General features: G+C 39.1%; 2 protein-coding genes across 4 annotated transcripts in view; one reads left to right on the top strand and one right to left on the bottom strand.

The window, feature by feature from the left end:
* The window catches only part of LOC140462976 (tyrosine-protein phosphatase non-receptor type 1-like), a 93,290-nt gene extending 87,169 nt beyond the window's left edge, over positions 1-6,121 (top strand). The window contains exon 9 of the mRNA XM_072556549.1: positions 239-6,121. Within this exon, the coding sequence (XP_072412650.1) occupies positions 239-455 (217 nt within the window). The 3' untranslated portion in view covers positions 456-6,121. The remainder of the gene's footprint in view (positions 1-238) is intronic.
* Positions 6,122-18,964: 12,843 nt separating this feature from the next.
* Positions 18,965-27,683, bottom strand: part of ripor3 (RIPOR family member 3) — a 243,085-nt gene continuing 234,366 nt past the window's right edge. For all 3 annotated transcript variants that reach the window (XM_072556548.1, XM_072556547.1, XM_072556546.1), the window contains exons 20-22: positions 21,964-22,047; positions 21,099-21,189; positions 18,965-19,518 (exon numbers count right to left, since the gene is read on the bottom strand). In XM_072556548.1, the coding sequence (XP_072412649.1) occupies positions 19,424-19,518; positions 21,099-21,189; positions 21,964-22,047 (270 nt within the window). In that variant the 3' untranslated portion in view covers positions 18,965-19,423. The remainder of the gene's footprint in view (positions 19,519-21,098; positions 21,190-21,963; positions 22,048-27,683) is intronic.

Raw genomic sequence — 27,683 nt, 5'->3', positions numbered from 1 at the left:
TTAGTATTCAAGGCAAATCTATCAAAATAACAAAACAATTTTGTTTGTTGCAGTGTGTTCTTTTAATGTTGATATATGGAGAATCTCGGGGATTCTTAAATCATAATTGCAGTGTTACTGTTTAATTGTGCTATCTGACATTCAGACTTGAAAAATGCTGGGGGTTTTAATATATCAAAAGTAGATACCATCAGTAAAATATGTATGGTTTTCAACTGTCTTTTGCTTTCGTTTTTAGTTCAGAGCCAGAACTTCGGAAGAGGCACATTGGCGCAAGTGCATCTATGCCCACGCAGACAAGTGAACAAGTGAATCCAGGAAGAAGTGAAGAGGATGAGGTGGTCGTGGAAGAAAAAAATTCATGTTCACATTGGAAACCTTTTATGTTTAATGTATGTGTGGTCACTGCTCTTACAGCTGGGGCTTACCTCTGTTACAGGGTATGCTTTCATTGACAAATACTCCAGAAATAATGTATGTATTACAATACAGTAAAATAGAAAATATTTGCTGTTTTGAAAAACTGGAGGGTCCATGTCTTAAGAAGCAAACCTAGTTTCTGAGACTGGAGCTTGGGCGCAATTATAGGGATATGATGATGATGCACTATAGTTTGTTGTAGTTCCATGGTCCCAAGAGCATAACAATCAAATCTCAGGGCCTTGAATATTCAGGAGAAAGCAGTAAAAATGCCAAATAGCTCTTTTTTTAAAAAAAAGTGTGTGTGCGCGTGCGAGTGTGCTGGGGTAGGGCAAAATAGTGTTGTATACTGCATTCTTTTGATATTGAGAAACTAATCATGTTCAGACATAATCATATCCTGTAACCCTGGTGTACTTAATTCATAATTACAATATTAGTGTACATTTTGCTGTTTTTACATCCAAATGAAAAATGCCCAATATGTTCTTTAGAAACATGATGTAGCATTTATATTAAACTTGTATTTTCTTCCCAAACACCCCTCAATAATCGAAAATATATCTTTTCTTATGGAGTTTGGGCTGTGTCTGTGGTGAAATTGCATTAATCCCAGCAAAGCTTTGGCTTTATCTTACTGCTTTTGTTAAAACAGGTTTGTTAAGAGGCTTCCACTGCTGCTCAGGGTATCTCAGCAAATAGACCTCTTCAACTGTATCTGGTAAACATTTTGCATTATACGTGTACTTGTTTGAGCACAGACCATCAGAAAGCAAAGCAAATTAACTCACTTTTAGCCTTTAGTTTATTCAGTGACTGTATAATGGAGGAGGGGTAATATAAAATGCAAACATTTCCACCAGCATTTTTACAGCTGCACCACAAATAAAATTTAAATTGCTACGTTTTTAACTGAACATTTTTCCACTCCATATTTATTTGCAGCTGTTGTCAATTTTTTAACCACCTATGTATTATAAATATAGCATTTTTCTTCAGCCTTGTATCAAAGGCTTAAAGATAAAGTAAAATAAGATACCTCATCAGTACTGAAAGCTGACCACCAACTCCCTTGTAGAGCATACGGTGCCAGTACTTAATCTGAGGGGAAATTGTAAGTAGTCAATATATAGTCTGTTGTCTTCAGAAAATAAAAGAATTAACATTTTTGGATTATGTATATCAAATTACAGGGATACTAATAATATATAATAGGAGATTAGTGTGTAAGCTATAGATTTGCTTTTTAGAATGATTATCAATGGTCTGGGTGTATCTTGTATCCTGGCAGTCGTATATTGAATACCAGTGCAGTAGAGTGCATGCAGACTCCATTAGTGTCATTTAAATATGAAATTGCTTGGAATACGAAAGATCTATATCTTAATTACTACTGTGAACATGTGTAGCATACATTGAAAATCTTTGCATGATTGTTCTGGTTGGTAGTATTGGCAGTGGTTATGGACGTTGACAAGTTGTTCCTTCAGTGGTTGATTTCTCTGGTGGGTGTTTATATAAAAGCTAGCAATGCAAATGGCATGTGTGTTGTATATATATTTATCTCGTGTATTTTTTTAATCAAATGTAATTGAGATGTCACATTTCGGGTAGGTAGGATCAAGTCCAGACATTCCAAATTGCCTGCAGGGCTTGTTCATGTCTCACTTCCTGTTGTCTTAAGCAGGGCACAGTTCAGTAGTTGTTTAATTTTGTTAGATAAGGTTCAATGTTTGGAGGTTTTTTTAATCAGTGGCTCTCAACTAGGCTGTATTCCTGTACAGAAATGTGACTGGCTAATATGGTGACTTCCTACATTGTATAAATTACCAGGTTTTTGGCTGATTTTGAGGCACTTTGTAGAGTTTCAATCAAACAAAAGTCGACATTTTAATAGCCTAGATCAATGTTAAACCCTCAGCACTGAGGTATTATTTGAATTCAGTCTAGAGGAAATGAGTGAATAAGCTTAGTGTAAGATTTTCAATTTAAAAAGGCTCTTGTATAATTGTGTTGTTATAGTGTATGTACAGAAAGTTAAAAGTTGGGTCTGGTATATCTGTTAAATGCTAAATAGCTGCTTTAATGTAAATGAGCTATTGAGCTGCTGTGCTACATGCCTTAATTAAAATGCTCCCAGGATCTTGCTGTTTCCAGCATAGTCATGCCAATAAGATAATTGAACAGACCAAACAATTAGATTGTGTCATTAAATGTTTTGCACATTTTGATACCATGAACAGATTGTGGACCATTAATAAAATGTAAATTTTTCACAAAAATGATCTTTAACAATTTTGTCTAAGTTGTGGTTTATCTTCACCAATTGGAAAGGAAGTATGGTGCACATACCTGTAATTTTTAGCACTTCAGTGCCAGTGTTCTACCTGGATACCCAACATTTTTTGCCCATACCTATTTGTCTTTGATTTGGGTGACTTGCTAGCCCAATTTAGTCTGCAGTGGATCTGAAATCACAAAGACCATGCTGCATAAAGATGACCAATTTCTTTCCCTAAAGGATACTTATGAGCTAGATATGTTTTATGACAGTTTCAGTGGCAGTTTCATGGAACCATTATTGATGCCAGCTTTTTCTTTTTATTCCTTCATTGTGGCATTGATGGCTATGCTGCCATTTATTGCCCATTCCTTACTGCCTAGAGGGCAGATAGAAATCAATCATTACTGCATGTCTGGAGTCACATATAGGCCACACCAGGTAAAGGTGACTAAATTTCCTCCCTGAAGGACATCAGTAATCCAGATGGATTTTTTTGACAGTAGATTCATGTCATCATTGGATTTTTAATTCCAGATTTTTATTGAATTAAAATTCCATGATCTGCTCTGACAGCATTCAAACCCAAGTTCCCAGAACATTACCTGGTCCTCTGGATTAACATTCCAGCGATGGCATCACTAGGCTGTCCCTCCCCAGGTTTTATTTGAATTTAAAAATCATCAGTTGCTCTGGTGAGATTTAAAGCTAGAGCACTCGTCTGTGCCTCCAGATTGCTAGTCAACATTACTACTGGGCCATTGCCTCCCCCTGTCCAGTGACCCAATGCATAGGACTTGGATCTTATGGAATGTAAGCATTTGAAGAGTAGCACATGTTAAGTATGAAATAACCTTTACCTCCCCAAGACCCCTCTGTGATGCTAACTGAATAAGGAAAACAAGGCGGAAGGTATAAAATCATTGAAATCACAACTCTGGTACTGTTGCTCAATGTGCAGACCTAATTCAACCTTGCTTTAGTTTGCAGTGATCAATGTTCTTGCTAGCAGCAAATTTGCTGACTTATGAAAATATCTGTATGTCATCAATTTTCGTGCAATCAAAGCTTGTAATTGGGATATTTCGGTTTATTCAAGTTTAAAAAAGATGAACTTAGTCAAATATGCAAAAGTGTACAGGGGTGAATTTGATTCAGGGTTTCTAGTGGATTTTGAATGAACAAGCAAATATCAGTATTTGTGTGCCATAGTTTATTGTTCTGAAATCTTGAGTTTGAAGATTTAGGGCAACAGCAAATGCAGTTTTAACAAACTGTTCCACAAAGGAAGTTATGGGCAAGAGACAAGTAGTCAACATTGTAGAAACTGGCTTGTAAACTTTGCATCACCATTCATTTGAATCATCAATTTTTCGACAGGCTTGTTGCTGTCTACCTGTAGAGAATTGAAGCTGGTCATTCGTAGAGTCTTACAATACTGAGTTGTTAAAGTTTCATCAGTAAGCATGAGCCTCTGTCATTTGACCATGTTTTGTCATCCATCCCAATAAATAAAAGAAAAATCAACAACGTTACTCTTATACAATAGTCGCATGTTTGCTAGAATATAGTTCAGTTATCTGACTTCTATTATCCTGGACCTGAAGAGGCCACTGAGTCAATAAGTGTGTACTTTCTCTGTTCCTCTCTTTGATTACCATAACAATAAGAAATAGGAGTAGAGTCAGTCCATCAAGTCTGCTCTGCCATTTGGTCATGGGTGATGCATTTCTCAATCCCCATGCTCTTTATCTTCTTCCCATAATCCTTGATCCCCTTACTATCAATAACTTATCTATTTCTGTCTTAAAGGCAGTCAATGAATTGACTTCCACAGCCTTCTGTAACAGTGAATTCCACACATTCACCATCCTCTGGCTGAATAAATTTGTTCCCTCTATATATGTTGTATAGGACTGATCTGAAGTACTGTGATTAAAGGGATAGCCTTGGTAGGATAATGGAGCTTGCTCTGAGAACCTTTCTTTGGAAATCTAGTGACAAGGTTGCTACCTTAAAAAAACTTGATTTTGTTTAGCTGGTGATTATTTTTGCATGTTGGTTATAGCAGACATGGCTGACAGTGTGGTTTGAAATGTGCAACTTAATCCATCTAAGACTAAACAGCAAGATCTAAAGTTCTACACCACCTTCAGAATAGATTTGTTGAAATGAGCTGTTGAAAGGAATAGAATATCGTTAATGGGGTAAATAATTTTTGGGAAGCTGACCATAAGTCAGTTTTACTAAATGCCTAGAGGCTGCATAAATGGAAAGAGACTGATCTTCAAATGCTCTGCCAGAGCACAGAACCCAATGTTTCATCAGTGTTTCTCCACCTTAAGCCTTCTGGAAGCCTCATGCCCTTACCTTTAAATCTATGACCCCTGGTTATTGATCGTTCTACTAAGGAGAAGCTGTCTTCCTATCTCCCCTCTCTCTATATTCCTCATACATTTGTAGACCCCAATCAGGTCCCCCTTCAGCCTTCTCTGCTTTAAGAGAAACAACCCAGCTCATGTAGTGTCTCTTCACAGCTGAAACTGTCCAGCCCAGACAACATCCTGTAAATACCCATCACACCCTTTTGAGTACAATCTCATCCTTCCTAGTGTCATCCGACATCATTTGAATACAGAAATAGGCAGTACAAATAAAGGCAAGAATCTGATGTGTCATCTTAATTACTTTATCCCCATCTGTCCTGTTGCCTTCAAGAATCTGTGGCAATGCACACCAATATCCCATAATCTTCTTTGTCTCTATTGGCCTAACATTCATTGTGTACTCTTGCCTCCTTAGTCTTTCCAAAATGCATCACCTCTCAGTATTTTCTGGATTTAATTCCATCTGTATTGCCCTACAATCGGGCTTTCCTTCTTTCTATTTACCACACCATTAATTTTAATCTCGTGCAAACTTACAAATCAGACCTCTTACATTTGTGGTTTAGACATGAATGTATACTACAAACAGCAAGGGACCAAGCATCAAATTCTACTGCTGGAACAGGCTTCCAAAAACAACCTTTGACCATTACACTCTACCTCCTGCAACTAAGCCAAATTTGGGTCCAGTTTGCCAATTGCCCTAGATCCCATGCGTTCTACCTTATTGCCCAACTTTCCATGTGAGTCCTTACCAAAGTCCATGTAGATCACATCCACTGCACTATCCCCATCTACACTTCTAGTCAGCTTTTTGACTCCCAAATGCTCAATGTTGATTTTCCAACAAGTAACTACTCCCGGTCTACTTTGACCAAAACCGGTCTCATCATATTAAAATCAGCTTTTCTCCCAATTCAAAACTTTCATTTCTGGTCCAGGTTATAGTCCAACAGGTTTATTCAGAAGCACTAGCTTTTGGAGTGTTGCTCCTTCAGGTGGTATAGACTCAGAATTTATAGCAAAAGTTTAGTGTGATGTAACTGAAATTATATATTGAAAAAGACCTGGACTGTTTTAAGTCTGTCACCTTTTAGAATGAACATGTTGGTTTCAGTTCTTTCATGTGTAAATCACAGAACCTTTTTAAAATTTACATTCTCAAATGAGCTTTAACAATTTTTTTTAGATTAGAATCAATCTGACCACTGGCACAGATGGTCTCACACAGGGCAGCTCACTCCTTAAATGACACCAATTGTTAAAGTTCACTCGAATGTAACTTTTAAAGTTCTGTGATTTATATATGAAAGAACTGAAACCAACATGTTCATTCTAAAAGATGACAGACTTAACAAACAATCTAGGTCTTTTTCAATATATAATTTCAGTTACATCACACTAAACCTTTGCTTTAAATTCTGTCTTAGAATCTTATGCTCCACAACCTCCTGATGAAGGAGCAGCGCTCCGAAAGCTAGTGCTTCTGAATAAACCTGTGGGACTATAACCTGGTGTTGTGATTTTTAACTTTGTATACTCTAGTCCAACACCGGCATCTCCAAATTATTTTTGGTCCATCTTTGTCTTTTTACATGACTATCTTGAATATTTCGGAGTTTGACCCGAGGCTGGTAAAATTGCAACATCTAAGAGTCATTTGGATGGGTATATTGATAGGAAGGGTTTGGAGGGATATGGTCGGGTGCTGGCAGGTGGAACTAGATTGGATTGGGATATCTGGTTGGCATGGACGGATTGGGCCGAAGGGTCTGTTTCCATGCTGTACATCTCTATGACACTATGACCCCTCTCATCAAAATGCTCTCCTCCTGACACTTTTACCACTTGTTCCACTTCATTCCCTAAAATTACTGTTTGTTCCACGTGCTGGCTTTAAGAAATGTTCTTGGATATATTTTAAGAATTCCACCCTACTAAGCATTTCACTTTGTCTATCTACATTAGTTTGGGAAAGTTGAAATCTTTCTCTATTCTCAATTTTACACTGCTGTAATTTGTCTTTATATCTACCTTTTGTACCTCTTTCTGACTGTTAAAAGCCTGTGGTAGATCCCCAACATATGATTGCCCCCTCCTTTTTCATTTGGGCGCTATCCATATGGTCGGAATTAAGAGCTTGCATGCTATCATCCTTCCTTATTACAGTAAGTTGACTCCTTGATAAACACTGAAATATCATCACCTCTCTTTCACCTTTTTGTTTTGTCTGAGAATTCTGTACCCAGGAATATTGAGCTGTCAGTCCTGCCCCACCTTCAACTATGCCTGCTTATCATAATTGTCATATCACTACGTGTTATTCAACACCCTCAACTCATCTGTCTTACTTACAAAACTCCTTGTATTTAAATAAATGCATCCAACCTTGCTGCGCTCCTTTTTTTTGTACTTTAACTTGACAATACATGCTCTGGTTGCCAGACTGATTTTGGCTTTTCTTCTGGGTTTGAACATTACCTTTTGTTCTACCTCCACTTCCTATCTCATTCTACTGCCAAACTAGCCCCCCCTCTCCTCTTTCTCTCCCCCCCCCCCCCCCCCCCCCAAAAGAAAATGTTGGTCCTATTGTGATTTAGGTGCAGCCATCCAATTTGGAGAGGTTCCATGCTGTCCAGAAACAGAGCTAGTGATCCCAGAATCTGAAGCTCGCTCTCCTCTGCACCAACTATTCAGCCATGCATTCATATGGCTATCCACATTCTCTCCACATGGCATTGGGTGTGATCCAGAAATTAGACTACAGCCTTTGAGGACCTACTTTTTCAATCTGTTACCTAGCTTCCTAAATAAAAACTGAAAATATTGATGCTGTAAATTGGAAACAAAAACAGATTGCTGGAAAATCTCAGCAGGTTTGGCAGCATCTGGACCCTTTCTCAGAACTAGCTTCCTAAGTTGTTGCAAGATTTTCATTCCTCTTTCTACCAATGCAAACCACCACCTCTGGCCATCCTCCCTTTTCAGAATGCCCTACAGCCATTCAGTGAAATTCTTGACTTTGGCCATAGATGGGGCATCATATTGTAGCTGTGCCTGTAGCCACAGAAATGACTGTCTATATAACTCACTGCTTCTCAAAGCTATTCTCCTGACTCTGTCAATATTGATTGCTGAGAGTTTAAAACCTCAGACCTATTTACAAAAGATTGTACATTCATTTATTTGATATTATGCACACTTTGTAGTGTGGCAGGTATGATGGCCTGATTTCTCCATGTTTGGCAAGCTTGATATTTTTTTGGACAATACTGATTTAGAAAGAATAGTGTTCATTTAGTGTGATAGCTGCCTCCTTGTAATAGTAATATTCACCTATTCATTTCCTAAGATATTCCCTAATGTATTTTATCGATTATTAGAAACCTGTGTCCCAGTACAATTGCACAATTACATATTTGATCACATTTGAGAAAAATAACTGCAGCTTTGATCTTACAAAATTGGATTAAAAAATTAAAGTAAAATCAAACATAATCATCTTTGGAATCTTATCTGTATGTATGTCAGTGTATGGATTTCAAATAAGATGTTGAAAGTAATAGTTTCTCCTCAAACCATTGGCCAAACTAAGCTTCTGATTCCATGTGAGTAATCACTCCAAAGTGTAACTTGCACACCAGCAATCTTACTTAGGGAGTGGTAGAAAAGTGCAAAAAGAAATTTAAAGTATTCTGTAGTAAACATTACTTGCCATCTGTTGCAATGATCAGAGTTCACAATCTAATTGTCATTTTAAACTAAAAAACATTTTTCTCCAGATATGTTTCTTTCTACACACTGATGCAGTTTTGTGAATGATGTGAACCAGCATCCATTCAAGTGACAGTATTGTAGTAGCTCTTACCTGTAACATGGCATCAGAGTTTATCAATTGATCATAAAATTATGAAAAGGTGTTTTCTCCAATTAAATAGTTTTGTTTGGACTTTTACTTGGATGAGGAATAGGAAAATCTTTTCAGTATTTTGTTTGCCTGGCCTTGCAGATTACACAATTATGGTGTTGCAGAAAACCCTTCTAGTTAGAAATGCAAGTACTACTATTTCTCTCTTTTTTTCTCTCTCCTGTAGTCTTCCCGAAAATGTGATTGTTAACATTTTTAAAAAACAAATTCTGTAAGATCACACTAATTTCCATAAACTTCAGGGATGTGTCTGACTTAACTGGAATTATTTTTGTTTTAATTGTTGTACTTTTGGACCAAATATACACAATTTTTTTAAAAAATACCAACTTTGTTTTCATTGTGATATGTTGAACACAGCTTGTTTTTGTAAACATTTCTCAGTGGCACTGTAGCTTTAATTTAAAATGATAAATGAATTGCTTGCACTAAGTGTTTGTCAATAGCATGACTTCAAATAAAACCATAAAGTTTGATCATTTGAATGTCCTCTCCTAAGTGCACTGCCAAACAATATTCAATGTTAAACAGCCCACTCCCAGATTGTGGAAACAAACTGTGCACCATTTTTGTACAATCTAGTTTCTTTATTATAGGTAAATTATAGGTAAGCACTTGGGAGCTAAAAGTTGCACTTTTCTGTATCAATCTTAAAACTGAGATTCACTGACTTTTTACTTGAGCTTGTCTGATCTTTTAACAGGTTCCTATTTGACTGTTTCACGTTTTTATTAGCTTTTTGCGAGAAAGTCCTAAATAGCTTCATGTATTTTACTGTACAGTATCTTGTGAACTAAGAATAACTGTATTGCTATTTTCCAGGTAGCATTAGCTACTTATGCATGTGTTAATATTGTTTGATTTTCTACGGTTTTATATTGTTCAACCATTTGATGAGAGAGGTCTGAGGCTTTTTGACCATTTACAGACTTTGCAAAACCATTTTAAATTTTACCAGCTGGCTTTCACATGCACCACATTATTTTTTAATTTAAAATAAAACCAATTTGAAAACAAATCTTTGTTTCATTATGGTATATGTTGTACTTTACGTATAAATTTCAAGACCTCCAGTTATAGGTTGAAAATGTTAGCTATTTTTAAAGTATTAACAAATAAAGTTGTTACCTTGTGTAAAGCTAGAGTGTTTATCAGCCAGTTGTCAACTCATAATTGGGAAAATTCTTCTGTGGTTATTTTCAGTCTTTATAATTATTGATTAGGAGCGTTTTGCTTAATTAGCAAAAGTTTGTTCTTTTCAAATCAGTGTGCACTGCCCCTTCTCTTACCATGCATTCATTAACGTACCATAGCCCCACACACAACCCATTCACTATGCATTTCTATTTGTTTCTTGACATAAACGTTTGAGGCCTTATTTGTTCTCTCAGGGATATGGCAAGCCCAGTATTCACTGCACGTTCCCCAATTGCCTTTGAACAATGTTTTCCTTGACGTTTCACAGGACAGTAAGGCATCGATGACATTGTGTGTTTGAAGTTACATGTTGATCAGATTAAGTGAAATAGCTGATTTTGTTCCTTTAAAAGACATTAGTGACCCAGAGGTTTTTTCACAACCAATTATACTTACCGTTACTGATACAGGTTCTGTGTTGACATTAAATTCCACTAGGAAGGTTTCAGGGCTCTTGGGAACATAACACTTCTGCTTAAAAAAAGGTACTCCTCTCAGGGACATGGATCCTCTCCTTTCAGAAACAAATTTGCATTTTTTTTGTTACCAAAGTCTACAGACAAATGAACCAGAGAATTTTAAAATGCATTAGCCTGTTTCTGACATGCTTGTGACTCCTGTTGAGGGTGTGCTTCTAGAAAAGCACAGCAGGTCAGGCAGCATCTGAGTAGGAGAATCGATGTTTCGGGCATAAACCCTTCGTTAGGAATGAGGCTTGAGAGCCAAGGGGATAGAGATAAATGGGAGGAATGGGGCTGGGGGCAAAGCAGCTTAGAGTGTGATAGGTAGATGACGGTGGGGGTAATGGAGAGAGGTCGGAGAGAAGGGTGGAACGGATAGCTGGGAAGGAAGATGGACAAGTCATGAGGGCAGTGCCACATTGAAAGATTGGATCTGGGATAAGGTAGGGAGAGGGTAAATGAGGAAACTGGTGAAATCCACGTTGGTCCCATTTGGATGGAGGGTCCCAAGTTGGAAGATGAGGAGTTCTACCTCCAGGTGTCAGGTGGTTAAGGTTTGGTGATGGAGTTAGTATTCAAAGTTGTGTTGCTTTGTGCGTGTGTCCTGGAGATGTTCTCTGAAGCGTTTTGCAAGTAGGCATCCTGTCTCCCCAATGTAGAGGAGACCACATCAGGAGCAACTGATACAGTAAGCGTGGAAGTGCAGGTAAATCTCTATGTGGAAGGCTCCTTTGGGAACTTAGACAGAGGTATGGGCAGAGGTTTCGCAATTCTTGTGGTGGCGGGGAAGGCCCCAGGCAGGGAGAGTAGTTTGGTTGGAGGGGGCAGGGGCATGAACCTGATGAGAGTCGTGGTTGTGGGAACGCTCTTTACGGAATGCAGATGGGGTAGGGAGGAAAATGTATCTCTGGTGGTGGGGTCTATTTGGAGGTGGTGGAAGACTCCTTTAGAGCATTGGATAGAGGAGAGGAGGGAGGTGTGGGTGCAGGTTTTGCAATTCTTGCGGTGACAGGGGAAAGTACCGGGAGTGTTGGGTCGGTTGTGGGGGGACCTGGACCTGACAAGACAGTCGCAGAGGGAATGGTCTTTACGGAATGCAGATGGGGTGGGGTGGGAAGTATCTCTGGTGGTGGGGTCTGTTTATAGGTGGTGGAGCAATGTATCTGGAGGTTGGTGGGGTGGAAGGTGAGGATCGGGGGATTCTGGCCTTGCTGCGGTTGGAGGGATGGGGTTCCACATGGGAGGGAAAATTGCGGTCTTTGAAGCAGGCGGCCATCTGAGGTGGAACTGGCGGAGGCGGACAAATTGGGAATAATTGATCCTCCCCTTCCATCCCACCAGCCTCCAGATACATCATATCATGCTCTGCCACCTATAAACAGACCCCACCACCAGAGATATATTTCCCACCCCACCCCATCTGCATTCCGTAAAGACCATTCCCTCCCCGACTGTCTTGTCAGGTCCACGCCCCCACAGCCGACCCGGTACTTTCCCCTGTCACCGCAAGAATTCCAAAACCTGCACCCACACCTCCCTCCTCCTCTATCCAATGCCCTAAAGGAGTCTTCCACTTCCATCACAGATTTGCCTGCACTTCCACGTGTCATTTACTGTATCTATTGCTCCCAATGTGGTCTCCTGTACAGAACAAATTAGAGAACGTCTCCAGGATAGATGCTTGAGGCAACCCCACTGTCCAGTGACTGAGCATTCTTTAACTCCCCCCTTCCACTCCACCAAGGACTTGCAGGTGCTGGGCATCCTCCAGCGCCAAACCCTAACCATCCAAAGCCTGGAGGAAGAATGCCTCATCTTTCACCTTGGGGCCCTCCAACCACAGGATAAATGTAGATTTCACCAGTTTCCTCATTGCTCTCTTTTCTCCCTTTCCCCCCCCCCCCCCCCCGCCCCCCAAAACACCACCTCAATCCCAGATCCAACCTTCCAACTCAGCACCACCCTCATGACCTGTCCTACCTGCCCATCTTCCCACCTACCACCATCACCCCCACCTACATCTACCTATCAAACTCTCAGCTACCTTCCCCGACCCCACCACCCTACCATTTATCTCCCTACCCACTTTGCTCACAAGCCACATTCCTAATGTAGGCTTATGCCCAAGATGTCGATTCTCCTGCTCCTCAGATGCTGCCTGACTTGCTGTGCTTTTCTAGCACCTCATTGTTGACTGATCTCCAGCATATGCAGTCCTCTCTTTCTCCCTAAGAATGTATGAATAACTATATTGTTGGTCAACATAATGATTCTGTTTTTTGCCCTCTTTGAACATGCTTATTCATCTATTCATCCCATTGATGGTCAACTCTGGATATTGCCATTTTGGTTGAAATTAGATGGTGTGTTTACTTGATACACTTAAATCTCGCGTATCTGGTGAGTTGATTTGCATTTCAAAGAACAGCTATACCACCTGAAGTAATATGTCAAAAGGAGCCTTCATCCATAAAAGGACCACAGGGTATCATTCTCCATTAGAGAAACACAATTACTTGTGTAAACCTTAACAGTAACCACTCTGTAGCTTAAGGTGAGTAGATAACCATGAGCAAGTACAGCTGGAGGAGGGATTCAACTCATGTTATTGAGCTTTTTCTCTCCACACAGTACCCATATTGTGTGTGTGCAGATGTGAGACACAGTGAAAAGACAACAGGTGTACAAATCTTTATTCCGTTTCCACCACCAGGAAGAAAGGAATCACCTGAGTGGCCAGTGACAAGCAGTGCCCCTCTCAAAGGGCAATGCTGTGTGATCAAACAGTTAAGGAGAGGGCAGGGATTAAATCAAAATACAGTTGGAGAGGGAAATAATACACTCCACTCTCTGCGGTGCTCACCTTTCCCTGAATGGCTGGAGGGTGTTGGTAGACACCACGTGCTCCTCCAGAGGCACCTGGGCTTGAATGTAGCTATTGAGCTTTGTTTTATATTTTCTGTTTTCTTTCTTTGCCAGTTATCTGAGTGAACAGAACCTCTAGCACTCTTTCTTTAAATTCAATTTACCCCCACACTACTGCCTGACTGCATAGTGCTTATTTTTTCCCCAGCACCCATGTTGTGTATGTGCAGGTGTGAGGCACAAGGTGCACCAATCTGTATTCAAATTTCCACCACCAGGAAGAAAGGAAACACCTGAGTGGCCAGTGACAAGCAGTGCCCTTCGCATCAGAGGGCAATGCTGTGCGATCAAACAGTGAAGGGGAGGGCAATGATCAAATCAAAATAGAGTTGGAGGGGGAAATAATGCACTCCACTCCCTGCAGCGCCCACCTCTGCCTGAACAACTCCAGGGTGTTGGTAGACAGTGTGCTCCTCCAGAGGCACCTGGGCTTGAACGTAACTATTGAGCTTTTTCTTTCTTCTTTTTTTTTCTTTTTTTTCTTCTTTTTTATTACTAATGACAACTGAAATAACTCCATGAAGGCTAGTATCCTGTCACTAAGTCACTCTTTATTTATATGTATATAGTACATGACACTGACCCAGCTAGCTCAGTACTGGCTCTTGGAGTGAACAGAACCCTTGCCATTTCTGTGTATTTTTTTATTATTAAATGGGGTCTCTGACACTCATGGTTTTTTTTGCTTATTTTTTCCCCAGCACCCATGTTGTGTGTGTGCAGGTATGAGACACAGTGAGACATAAGGTGTACGAATCTTTATTCAACTTCCACCTCTAGGAAGAAAGGAAACACCCGAGTGGCCAGTGACAAGCAGTGCCCTACACAAAGGCAATGCTGTGTGATCAAACAGTGAAGGGGAGGGCAGGGATTAAATCAGAATAAAGTTGGAGAGGGAAATAATGCACTCCACTCCCTGCCTGAATAACTCCAGGGTGTTGGTAGACGCCACGTGCTCCTCCCAAGGCACCTGGGCTTGAACGTAGCTATTGAGCTTTATTCTGCATCACACTACTCATCTAGCCAACTGAGCTAACCAAGCCCCAATGTGAGTGGTAATGGGCTGAAATGTTCTTTCTAATAAGGTGGTGTTGCACAGAGCATGGGAGAATGGGGTACATCTGGAACTAATAATCAGTGCTATGTCGGGGTTGTTATTTTCACATTAAGGCAATTATGCTCAAGTTGGGACCAGACCAGGAGAATCCCCAGTGCTCGTGATTTCTTTCCTGAACCTTACCCTTGCCTCTGGTTGGAGAATAAATCATTAATCATTTCAAAAAAATTATCAGGCACTTGAGAAAAATAAACTTGCATGGTAACAGAGAGCGAACAAGGAGATGAGACCCAACTGGATTTCTCAACAGAGAGCCGAGTGAGACTTGAAGGGCTGAATAACTATGCTGTCCTGCCTATGAGTAATATTCTTGATAAAATGTTTAAAGAACAAATATTTTCAGAGAAAAAAACTCAGCATTTACTCTTCTTAATTCAGCTGTTGTTTGTGTGACATTGATTTATTTTTATTTTGGGTTTTTCATTTGCAAGGAGACAGTAATCTAAACTGTAGAATTAATACCTTTGTAGAAAGTCTCCAGATTTTTAATCCTGCTGTTGTATCAAAAATCTAATTGTTTGCCTGAAAATGAATTCCTTTAATCCTCATATAGAAGTGGAAACTGTCTCAGATCAATTTTGTTTGAACTAATGATTGCAAACTGTTGGAAAACTGTGGGAGCAGTGTTTACGGAATATTCAATTGTCGTAAAAATCTAATCTTGGCATAATTTGAACATTTGCATTCAGATCTTGTTTTGTTATATTCATGTACACACTTTTCACTGCTCTGGATACCCAAAAGAAATGCTCTCCTGCTCATTCAGTGTCTGACATTTGGATCTGTAAGAAATTGAGCTACAAAACCTTCTAAAATTTGAGATGTAATGTAAAATTTCATCATGCTGTTACTGAGATTTATCACTTACGGAAAATCATAAGGACATGTGTACTTCCATACGCCATTACATTGTACTATGTAATCACGGTATGCAGGGATGAGCTATTGATTGAAGCCAAATGATTCTCAGCTCATTCTTCTGTATTGTCTAAACATTGTATTGTTTAGGTTTTTTAAAGCGCTAGCTGCCTCTCTACTGAATGTGTGATAGATCTTACCCTCTTACCATTCCATTTTGTTTCTAGACAAGTTGACAATGCTCGACTTAATGTTTAGAGCATTGACGTAGCATCCACCATGTAACAGATACTTAAATGTTTGAAGTAACAAGTAATATTTTCCCCAGTCTTTTAAAAGCATCCCCATATATTATACTCACTGCAACAGCATACTTGTGGCATCAGCTGTTTAAAAAATGTAAAGCCTTTACACACACACTTTATCATCACAACCTTTGGTCAACAGAGAACTGTTTTGTTGTGATTAAAAGATAATATTGAAATTTTGCCCATCATGATTGTTGTTGTTCTCAAAGCTACGTATATGGGCTGCTACACAGTACATCCGAAAAGCCTCTACGTAGGTGCATCAGGAATTCTGTTTTGGACAGTTCCATAAGTTTATATGGTGGTATATGGGTCAGCAGTACTACTGAAAAGATAATAAAACACCTAGATAGTTATAAGTACAACAGATGACATGGCTAATAATAAAGGTGATATGTTTTGAATGTAATATATAACATGCAGGGATACATTGGGATTCTCAATGTTTGCTGTGGAACATAAAGTATTATTCCAGTACTCATCCCACTGTGCTAAAACTATTGAGTATTCAAACATTATTCCAAAGTGCAAAGGTAATCCCTAGATTCTCATCACTCACATGTACACCATAAACTGGTCTTCTACCTTTAGCAACAAGTGTGAGGAACTTGTAGAATTTTATTTGGCAGATGGTCTTAAACTTACAATGTACTTTTCCTACCTCCTTATATTTTTTCTCTATATTCCATCTTTTGCCTTGCACTCTACACCTTAATCTATACCAACCACCCCTTGTTCCTTGGAAAGAGAAAACAAATTGGAGAAACTCAGCAGGTCTGGCAGCAGCATCTGTGGAGAGAAAGCAGAATTAATGTTTAAAGTCCACTGACCCTTCTTCAGAACTGGTGCCTGCTTCAAACCTACGATCATCCTTTTGTAAAAACAATGCTTGACTCCTTGGTCTTTGTTACCACAACACATTAAATTTCCTTCTCCAAAGTCCTGGAATGATATTTTACCTTCCTTTATCAATGTCACCTGTCTTTCCTGCAATTCCATATTTGAAATCCCCCAGTCAGGTTTCTTCCATTTTATGAATACTTGTGGATGGGTTATTGAAAAGAACAAAGGGTAAAAGCCAGTCATACTCAACTGATTTTCTAATTTTTTTTCTAATTGAGCACAAAGACAAAGTATTTGAACTTTCAGAAAGTGTTGGTAAGTCTAGTTAAGGCTTCCTTCAAAGACTAAAGCCCATGATTTTCAAAATAATGGCTTAAACATAGTAGGAAAAAGGGGAATAAACAGGTTCAATGTAACAGTAGGTATGCCCTTGAAAAATCTCTACCCATGTCTAAATTATTTATGCATAAAAGAGAAAATAACAAAATAACTCATGTCAGCTAAAAGGATATGGGAAGTTCAGTGATGTAGTGAATCCAATTCTTCGTAATGAATTCTGCACACAATATAGTACACATAGGGAAAAGTAGAATGAAAATATGGCACAAGTGAAAAATTTTCAATGGGATAAAAGATCCTGTGGGAAAGAGTACATATATTTAAAAGCAAAACACAAAATGGAAAAAAAATGAGAAATGTAAGAACAATTTTCTTTAGCCATTTAGTCTTCTGCTGCAAAAGAATTATTAGCCAAGGAGGCTGCAAGACATTTCCTGGTTTTGCTATTGTAACTTTGCACCTTCCCAATTTCATACAACCATATTCAATTTGGAAGGTAGGTGGACAATCTTGCATTTGTTCTCATTGATCTATTTTGTTAATGGATATATATTTCATAAAGTTCTCTTTCTGTCCATGACTTGGAAAGCCTTGAGTTCCTTTCAGGGATGTGTCTGTTTGCCCTTATTTGGACTGAATTTTCTGTGGAATCTGGAATTCTGCAGTCAGGACCAAATGGGGATCCCACTTCCACAATTGGTGACCAGCACCAAGATATTCCTGGAAGGTAGCAAATTGGCCAACTCCAAACCTTGCCATCTTACTGGGATGTTGGTGCTGCTGAGGCAGGCAAATTTGAGAGAGCATCGCAACATGAAGATAGCTTGGGAAAGGTAAATTTAAAATAAAATGTCAGAGACCATGTAGCAGACCCCACTGATCGAATGGAACCCCCCACAGATTGCTTCCTCTGGTCCCTTGGACAGCCATTGCCTACACATGCAGATGGAAAAATGCTAGCAGCACCATTACATCCTCTTTAATAGGAGCCTTATGTCAATTGGCTGTTTGTTTCCAGTTAGTGTATAGTTAGTCCATCACCCTGCTCACTTCTGGGAAACCTCCCCACAGCCAGGAATGTGTTGGGGCGTTGTCTGGACCTGGTTCCCTACTACTTTTCTGTACTTTGATACTGCTTACAGCAAATGACAGAGGACCGTTCAGAAACACATTGTTAAGCAGTGCAGGAATGAGGAACATTACATGTGTGATATTGACTTTACATAATGAATATCCTTATTGTCATGTGTAGGATCGCCACACTTTGGTGACTTATCCTATTTTTCAATGTTCTAAATTAACAAATGCCTATGGCAATTTATTTGTATAATTCCCCTCATTACAAAATAATCTATCATTGAGATTTCAGACAGTTAGATGTCGACACCCATGGAGATCCATCACGTTGTGCAAGTCTCCAAACCAAACTCTCAGCTGCCCAGTAAACTCTAAGAGATTGGGTTCAGTTTGGTAAGTATTGAGCTTTAGGAGACTTCTATTTAAGCCTCTGCAACTATACTGGTGGATTGGTTCATGTTATGCAATTTATCTTCACAAATCACAACAAAACAATGTTGCCCTTATTCAGCTAATGTTGGAGCTTTGACTTAGAAGGTCATCAACCTAATGCAGGAGACAACCTCAAGTGACAATTTTGCTTCATGAAAGTACAGTCTCTAATGGCAAATTGAGTTCATTCCAACATCCACTAGATATGTCTTGCGCAGTCCCCGCAACACAAAAGTGGCATCTTTCTACTCTACTGAAATCTCTGAGAAAGGTAATTGTTTAAATGACAATCCCATATTTAACACTGTCCAATGATCTAAGTACAATATTTTGTTTTGAATGCCAGCTTTAATAAAAGACTGGTTTTGGAAATCTGAATTTTCTCCTTTATCAAATTGAAGATATTTTGTCCCTTTATTGTGAATTCTAAAAGTTTACAACTGAACAAACAGTACACATAACAGGAATACATTTTGGTAACAAGTATGTATTTCTATTGTATTTTCCACCTAATTGACATGTTCTGAACTTTGGTATGTTAAGATTTAGGATTAACCAATTTAATCAGCAAATTTATGAGAAGGCTAAAATGTACTTTACATGTCTAAATAATATTTACAAGTTTAACAACCTAAAGTACAGTACACTACTTGGTACAGATCAGTGATCAAAATCTTACCACTTTATTGCACACTAATATTGAATAACCACTTGTATAATTCAGAAAATAAATGTTGCACTTTGCAAATCTTTATACAATATAAACATGTCAGTAAAATTATTGAACACAAGCACACTATCTACAGATATCTGTTGTGGTTTGGTTTGACAAAAAAAAACAGGAAAATATTTAGAGAATAGTAATTTCAGTGGTTGAATTTTGGTTCATGCCTTCTTCATACCATAGTATGTCCACCTTCTCAAAAGCCAAGCGACCTTTCTCACCTGTGCAATGAGATGAAAGACATATCTAAACAAAGTATAACAAAGCTCCACATGTTGAACAATAAATTGTAGTTGGTAGATGTTTCATTAGTTTTACTAATGCATTGGTTAACATCAATCAGTTCAAGAGAACTTTGCTGATTTTCTGCATAGTAAATAGTTAGCAACAGAATAATATTTTAATGGTACTAAGTGTAGTAGATACTTTAGAGTAATTGTTTAATTTGTGTATGGTAGGCATGAGTAAGTGTATCAATGGTAAATTGGGGTTCATTAATCATTGGTTAAAAACAATCTAGTTTAGTCTGGGGCAATGGCCAGGAATGAGGAGTCAAAGCTGATGGTGTTTAAAGAATTAGCAACATAGAAAACAGGAGCAGAAGTCGACTATTCTGTCCATCATGTAAACTTTGGAAAGGGTTAGCCAGCCTTCTCCACATTCAGTATGATTTTTGGCTAATCATCTGTCTCAATGCCAGGCTCCTGCTTTCTCACCACACCCTGTTAGTATCTAGAAATCTATATCTTTCTTTCTAAATATATTCAGTGATTTGACCTCCACAGACTTGTAGAGAATTCCATAGGGTACATCACCCTCACAGTGAAGAAATTTCTCCTCCTCTGTCCTAAATTGCCTGCCGTAATCCTGAGACTGTGAACCCTCGATCTAGATCTCTCACTTGGGAAATGTCAACCTTGTCAGTCCAGCCCTATCAGAATTCAACTTGTTTCAATGCGACCCCTTCTCATTTTTCTTGTCTCCAATGAATTCTATATTACAATCCCAATGTTTGGCTGGAGGAAATTGCACCAGTTCCAAGGTCAAACAGTCTGATAGTGTAATTAGTCATTTCAAAGTAGTTAATTTTGTGAAATAAGTATTTATGCAAAAAGATGTACAATACAATAATTGCACTTGTATAAATTATTCTAGTTTGCATTTTAGTTTTGCATTTTCATTATCTTATTGAATACAATAAGCCTTGCACACACACTGGCTTACATATGACAAACTGTTCCAGAGGATGTTGAGTTACAGTTTGTAAATCTTGTACCATTATGTACTTTTAAATGTTAAAACAAAAGCTCAGTGAGAATAGCTATATTCACAGGAGATTTCCCTCGTCAAAATTTTCACTAGTCACTTAACTGCTGGACTAATTAAATGTACAAACTACATCACTCAGAAATATTAGAAAAAATAAATTTGTGGCTCTGTCAACATGTAAATCTCCAGCAGAGTGGCTTAGCCATCCAAATTAGGAAGATTTGATCCCTAGGTATGTAAGTTTATTGACTGGGGCAGTGATCCTGAGTTAAGCAGAAAGAAACTGCCTTGTTTCTTCCTCAAAATCCTCATCTAGCCAGCTTTCCTGAAAATGTTTTAGTGCAGATTTTGCGTGTGAAGCGATTAGATTCATTGGTGATACCCTCTGAATAGAATAGTTCACGAAAACTTGGCATCAAGGTTAACGTTTGCGATAGCTGGTGTATAAGTAAACTTTTTGAAGCGTACTCCATAAGGAGGAAAGCAAATTGGTGAGAAGAAAGTTTATATTGGGAAAAAAAATCACCGTTACCAAAAGACTGGAGGGTCTCTTTTGCTGTGTCACGTATATTTGCTGTTTGAGAGTGGCACAAGCTGGCAATCTGTTCAATACTTTCCACAGCCTTGAAGGAAGAACAAATTGAGATCCCATTAGACACAATCTTATATTTATGTTTTAAAGCAAATTGAATGGTTTTGTTGCCATCACCCAACTCTTGTTTAAAGTTTTCATGAGGTGACTACCATGTTCATTTGTTCATTCTGAAAGGCAGAATACACTTTATTGAAACTATTAACTAGATTTGTTAACAGAAGGTCAATAAAGTCACACAACAGTAGGGATCCAAATATATAAAGAGAGTAAACGTTCTAGTGCATTGGTTTAGCTCCACATCACAAGTCTTAAACAGTTTGATTAAGCATGCTGCTTAAAATACATAGATTTGTAACCTTCTGACAAGTTTAGGGCTATAGTATTTCAAGTTATCTCCAGACTGATCAGATTAAAGATCTATATTTCAAAGGCGATGCAATAGAAGTGAAATTTAGCAGTCCAATAAATGTTTATCCCTGGCACTATATTTGCATTGTCTTTCCTTTATGATTCCAAAAACACAATATTGAAATGGATAAAATGAAACATCAATGTTTAAAACAAAACATACATTGTTCTGTTTATCAGTCCATCTTGTCCACTTTGTAAGATAATAGAAATCATAAGTTTTATTTAGTCAATGCTGCTGCAAGTGGAAATACCTATTTATGGATGCATAAAATTACAAACTTAATATGCATTAATAATGGGTACAGGGACTTTTTAAAAAATTATTTGAAACCGTTGCGATTTTTTTTGGTCTTGTCAAAAGAAACACTAAATGTACAAGACCCTAACTTGCCTTCAGTTGTTTAAGTGCAATGCAAGCAGCTCTCTGGAGTTGTGTATCCTTTTCTTTCAAGGTATCCGTGTAATACGCCAAAGCCTGTGAAATTTGAAATTGTTAGCCAGTTCTAAATTGTTAAAATACAAATAAATGAATCATATTGAATTCAGAGCACAAAATACTATTGAATTAACTTTAAGGCACTGTTGATGTCATTCGATGATAGATAGAAGTAGATTTTTTAGAATGAGTCATTACATAATTCACCCTGTTCTACAGATTTTTCTCATGCAAGTACAGGTTTTTCTTAAAATAAAACAAAATATTCCCACAAAGTAACTGGTTAACGGCATGGCAAGTAGATCAGGAGATATCAGTGAAAATGGGACAAATTTAAGATTGCCTGAAACAACTCATTACCTCATAAAGTGTAACCCAATACTTACAATGATTCAATTTGAGCAAACACATTTGGCAATCATTCAATATCAAAGCAATGTTTGAGTTGCTAATTAAACAACTTTATTGTCTTTTAGACCCCTGTCACAAAGTTAATATGCAAATACAGTAACTTTATGAAAATCATGGGGAAGTTAAACATGAGATACCATTTTCACAAAACTAAATTGGAATCATACAAATTAGCCAGCAACTTGCAATCTGAGGTTCTTTTTAGTCAATAGACAATAGGTGCAGGAGTAGGCCATTCTGCCCTTCAAGCCTGCACCACCATTCATTATGATCATGGCTGATCATCCTCGATCAGTATCCTGTTCCTGCCTTATCTCCATAACCTTTGATTCCACTATCCTTGAGAGCTCTATCCAACTCTTTCTTAAATGAATCCAGAGACTAGGCCTCCACTGCCTTCTGGGGCAGAGCATTCTACACACCCACCACTCTCTGGGTGAAGAAGTTTCTCCTCATCTCTGTCCTAAATGGCCTACCCCTTATTTTTAAGCTGTGTCCTCTGGTTCGGGACTCACCCGTCAGCGGAAACATGTTTCCTGCCTCCAGAGTGTCCAATCCTTTAATAATCTTATATGTCTCAATCAGATCCCCTCTCAGTCTTCTAAACTCAAGGGTATACAAGCCTAGTCGCTCCAATCTTTCAACATAAGATAGTCCCGCCATTCCAGGAATTGATCTCATGAACCTATGCTGCACTCCTTCAATAGCCAGAATGTCTTTCCTCAAATTTGGAGACCAGAACTGCATACAATATTCCAAGTGTGGTCTCACCAGGGCCCTGTACAGCTGCAGAAGAACCTCTTTGCTTCTATACTCAATCCCTCTTGTTATGAAGGCCAGCATGCTATTAGCTTTCTTCACTACCTGCATGCTTGCCTTCATTGACTGGTGTACAAGAACACCCAGATCTCTTTGTACTGCCCCTTTACCTAACTTGACTCCATTTAGGTAGTAATCTGCCTTCCTGTTCTTGCCACCAAAGTGGATAACCATACATTTATCCACATTAAACTGCATCTGCCATGCATCTGTCCACTCACCTAACCTGTCCAGGTCATCATGTAATCTCCTAACATCCTCCTCACATTTCACCCTGCAACCCAGCTTTGTATCATCAGCAAATTTGCTAATGTTACTGTTAATACCATCTTCTATATCATTCATATATATTGCAAAAAGCTGCGGTCCCAGCACTGATCCCTGCGGTACCCCACTGGTCACCGCCTGCCATTCGGAAAGGGAGCTGTTTATCACTACTCTTTGTTTCCTGTCAGCCAACCAGTTTTCAATCCAAGTCAGTACTTTGCCCCCAATACCATGCGCCCTAATTTTGCTCACTAACCTCCTATGTGGGACTTTATCAAAGGCTTTCTGAAAGTCCAGATACACTACATCCACTGGACCTCCCTTGTCCATCTTCAGGGTTACATCCTCAAAACATTCCAGAAGATTAGTCAAGCATGATTTCCCCTTCATAAATCCATGCTGACTCTGACCTATCCTATTACTGCTATCCAGGTGTGTCGTAATTCCATCCTTTATCATTGACTCCAGCATCTTTCCCACCACTGAGGTCAGACTAACTGGTTTATAATTTCCTGCTTTCTCTCTCGCTCCTTTCTTAAAAAGTGGTACAACATTAGCCACCCTCCAATCCGCAGGAACTGATCCTGAATCTATCGAACACTGGAAAATAATCACCAACGCATCCACGATTTCTTAAGCCACCTCCTTCAGTACCCTGAGATGTAGACCATCAGGCCCCAGGGACTTATCAACCTTCAGACCTAACAGTCTCTCCAACACCAATTCCTGGCAAATATAAATTCCCTTCAGTTCAGGTCCTTCAGCCCTGTTACCTCTGGGAGATTGCTTGTGTCTTCTCCAGTGAACACAGATCTGAAATACCAATTCAACTCTGCCTGATTTCCACATTAATAATGTGCATTCTTCAGGTATTGTTATTTCACCAAAAACTGGCTCATTATTATTCGGTACATTTATAATGTTGTTACTTTCTTTTAAAAAAATAGGAACACGACTAAACCATTAAGCCCTTCAAACTTACTCTGCAATTCAATACAATCATGGTTCATTATCCTCAACTCAGTACCCTTTTGCTTCACCCTTTGATCCCTTTAGCCAAAGAGCTATGTCTAACTCCATCTTGAAAATAGCCCTCAAGCGCTTTCTGTGGCAGAGAATTCACAGGCTTACCATTCTCTAGGTGAAGAAGTGTCTCCATATCTTGGTCCTGAATGGCCTACCCCATTCCTTAGGCAGTAAACACAGTTCTGGGTTTCTGGTCAATGTAACATTCTTCCTACGTTTACTTTCTCTAATGCTGTTAGAATTTTATAGTTTTCTACAAGATTCTTCCTCATTCTATTAAACTTCAGTGAATATAGTCCTAACCTATCTAATCTCCATATGTCTGATCTGCCATCCCTGGAATCAGTCCAGTAAACCTTTGCAGTCATAGAGTCATAGAGATGTACAGCATGGAAAGAGACCCTTCAGTCCAACCCATCCATGCCGATCAGATATCCCAACCCAATCTAGTCCCACCTGCCAGCACCCGGCCCATATCCCTACAAACCCTTCCTTTTCATATACCCATCCAAATGCCTCTTAAATGTTGCAATTGTACTAGCCTCCACCACATCCTCTGGCAGCTCATTCCATACACGTACCACCCTCTGCATGAAAAAGTTGCCCCTTAGCTCTCTTTTATATCTTTCCCCTCTCACCCTAAACCTATGCCCTCTAGTTCAGGACTCCCCGACCCCAGGGAAAAGACTTTGCCTATTTATCCTAACCATGCCCCTCATAATTTTGTAAACCTCTATAAGGTCACCCCTCAGCCTCCGATGTTCCAGGGAAAACAGCCCCAGCCTGTTCAGCCTCTCCCTGTAGCTCAGATCCTCCAACCCTGGCAACATCCTTGTAAATCTTTTTTGAACCTTTTCAAGTTTCACAACATCTTTCCGATTGGAAGGAGACCATAATTTAACGCAATATTCCAACAGTGGCCTAACCAATGTCCTGTACAGCCGCAACATGACCTCCCAACTCCTGTACTCAGTATTCTGATCAATAAAGGAAAGCATACCAAATGCCTTCTTAACTATTCTATCTACCTGCAACTTCACTTTCAAGGAGCTATGAACCTGCACTCCAAGGTCTCTTTGTTCAGCAACACTCCCTAGGACCTTACCATTAAGTGTATAAATCCTGCTAAGATTTGCTTTCCCAAAATGTAGCACCTCGTATTTATCTGAATTAAACTCCATCTGCCACTTCTCAGCCCATTGTCCCATCTGGTCCAGATCCTGTTGTAATCTGAGGTAACTCCCTTCGCTGTCCACTACACCTCCAATTTTGGTGTCATCTGCAAACTTACTAACTGTACCTCTTATGCTCGCATCCAAATCATTTATGTAAATGACAAAAAGTAGAGGGCCCAGCACCGATCCTTGTGGCACTCCACTGGTCACATGCCTCCAGTCTGAAAAATAATCCTCCACCACCACCCTCTGTCTTCTACCTTTGAGCCAGTTCTGTATCCAAATGGCTAGTTCTCCATGTATTCCATGAGATCTAACCTTGCTAATCAGTCTCCCATGGGGAACCTTGTTGAATGCTTTGTTGAAGTCCATATAGATCACATCTACTGCTCTGCCCTCATCAATCTTCTTTGTTATGTCTTCAAAAAACTCAATCAAGTTTGTGAGACATGACTTCCCACGCAGAAAGCCATGTTGACTATCCCGAATCAGTCCTTGCCTTTCCAAATACATGTACATCCTGTCCCTCAGGATTCCCTCCAACAACATTCCCACCACCGAGGTGGGGCTCACCGGTCTATAGTTCCCTGGCTTGTCTTTACCACCCTTCTTAAACAGTGGCACCACGTTTGCCAACCTCCAGTCTTCCAGCACCTCACTGGCTTATATTTTAAGTTTAATCAAGAGACTTATCTCCAAAAACATATAATCAAGAAAGAATCCACTATACTCACTACTGCAGCCTTTCTCTTGGACAGACTTAAAACAACAATTAACTTATCTGATTCTGTGTTGTGAACTTCGCCCAACAGTTCCTCCAAGATTAGTTGTGAATTTCACTGTTTGTTAATTTTCCCAGATGCACTCTGATGTCCAGCGATACACTAATTCAAACAGCAAAGGCAGTAACTGTGCAGGTTTTTTCTCTCTCTCTCTTGCACTGTCCTCACCATGTGCTTTCTTTGTCTGCTCTTCATTTTAAACTGCTGCTGTTTTGACATTTTTTTTCCAAAGTTCCAAAACAATGCAACAGCATATAAAACAGTAATTACTGCTCCTGGAATTCGAGGAAATCACCTCCAACACCTAAAATACCTTAAAAATAGGAGCAGCTCTTACAGCCAGAAATTTTTCCTATCCTCCATCTTGGATTACCCAGAATCCTCCCTCCAAAGCCAGAACATCCTTGCTCAGTGAAGATGAACCCAAGCTGTATGCAATACTCTAGGTGTGGTCTTTCCAAGGCTGCGTCCAATTGCAACAAGGTATCCCTGCTCCTGTACTTCCATTCTCTCATTCTGTAGATCAACATACCCCATTTGCCACCTTAACCTTCTACTGCACCTAATTGCTTTCTTTCAGCAACTGGTGTCAGGGGCATCCAGGTTTTGTTGCCACTTCTTCTTTTCCTAATTTATCACAATTCAGATGGTAATCTGCTTTCTTGATTATACTACCAAGGTGAATAACCTCCCCTTTATCCACATTATACTTCATTCAACTTGTGGCATTCAACTTGTCCAATTCAGACTGAAGTATCTCTCCACAGCTCACCATACCGCCCAACTTTGTGTCATAAGCAAATTTGGAGTCCTTACATTCAATTGCTAATCTAAGTCATTAATATATATTGTGAGAAGCTGGGACCCAAGCACTGATCCTTGCTATCCGATTAGTTATTCCCTGCCAGATGGAAAAAGATTCAATTTTTTGTTTTTTTAACTCTTTGTTTCCTACTCTGTCAGTACTTATCTCCAATCCTATGTGTTTGAATTTTAAATGCTAATTTCCTATCTGGGACCTTATCAAAAGCCTTCTGAAAGTCCAACTAGACCACATCTACTGGCTCTCACGTATCAAATCTACTTGTTACATCTTCGAAAAATTCCAGTCACTTTGTCAAGCATGATTTTCCTTTCCTAAATCCTTGCTGATTCTGTTCAATCATATCACCATTTTCCAAGTACGCTGATATTA

Source organism: Chiloscyllium punctatum, chromosome 37, assembly GCF_047496795.1.
Source record: "Chiloscyllium punctatum isolate Juve2018m chromosome 37, sChiPun1.3, whole genome shotgun sequence".
Lineage (NCBI taxonomy): Eukaryota > Metazoa > Chordata > Chondrichthyes > Orectolobiformes > Hemiscylliidae > Chiloscyllium > Chiloscyllium punctatum.
Note: the sequence above shows the minus strand (reverse complement) of the source record. Positions and strands in the feature narration are given on the sequence as shown.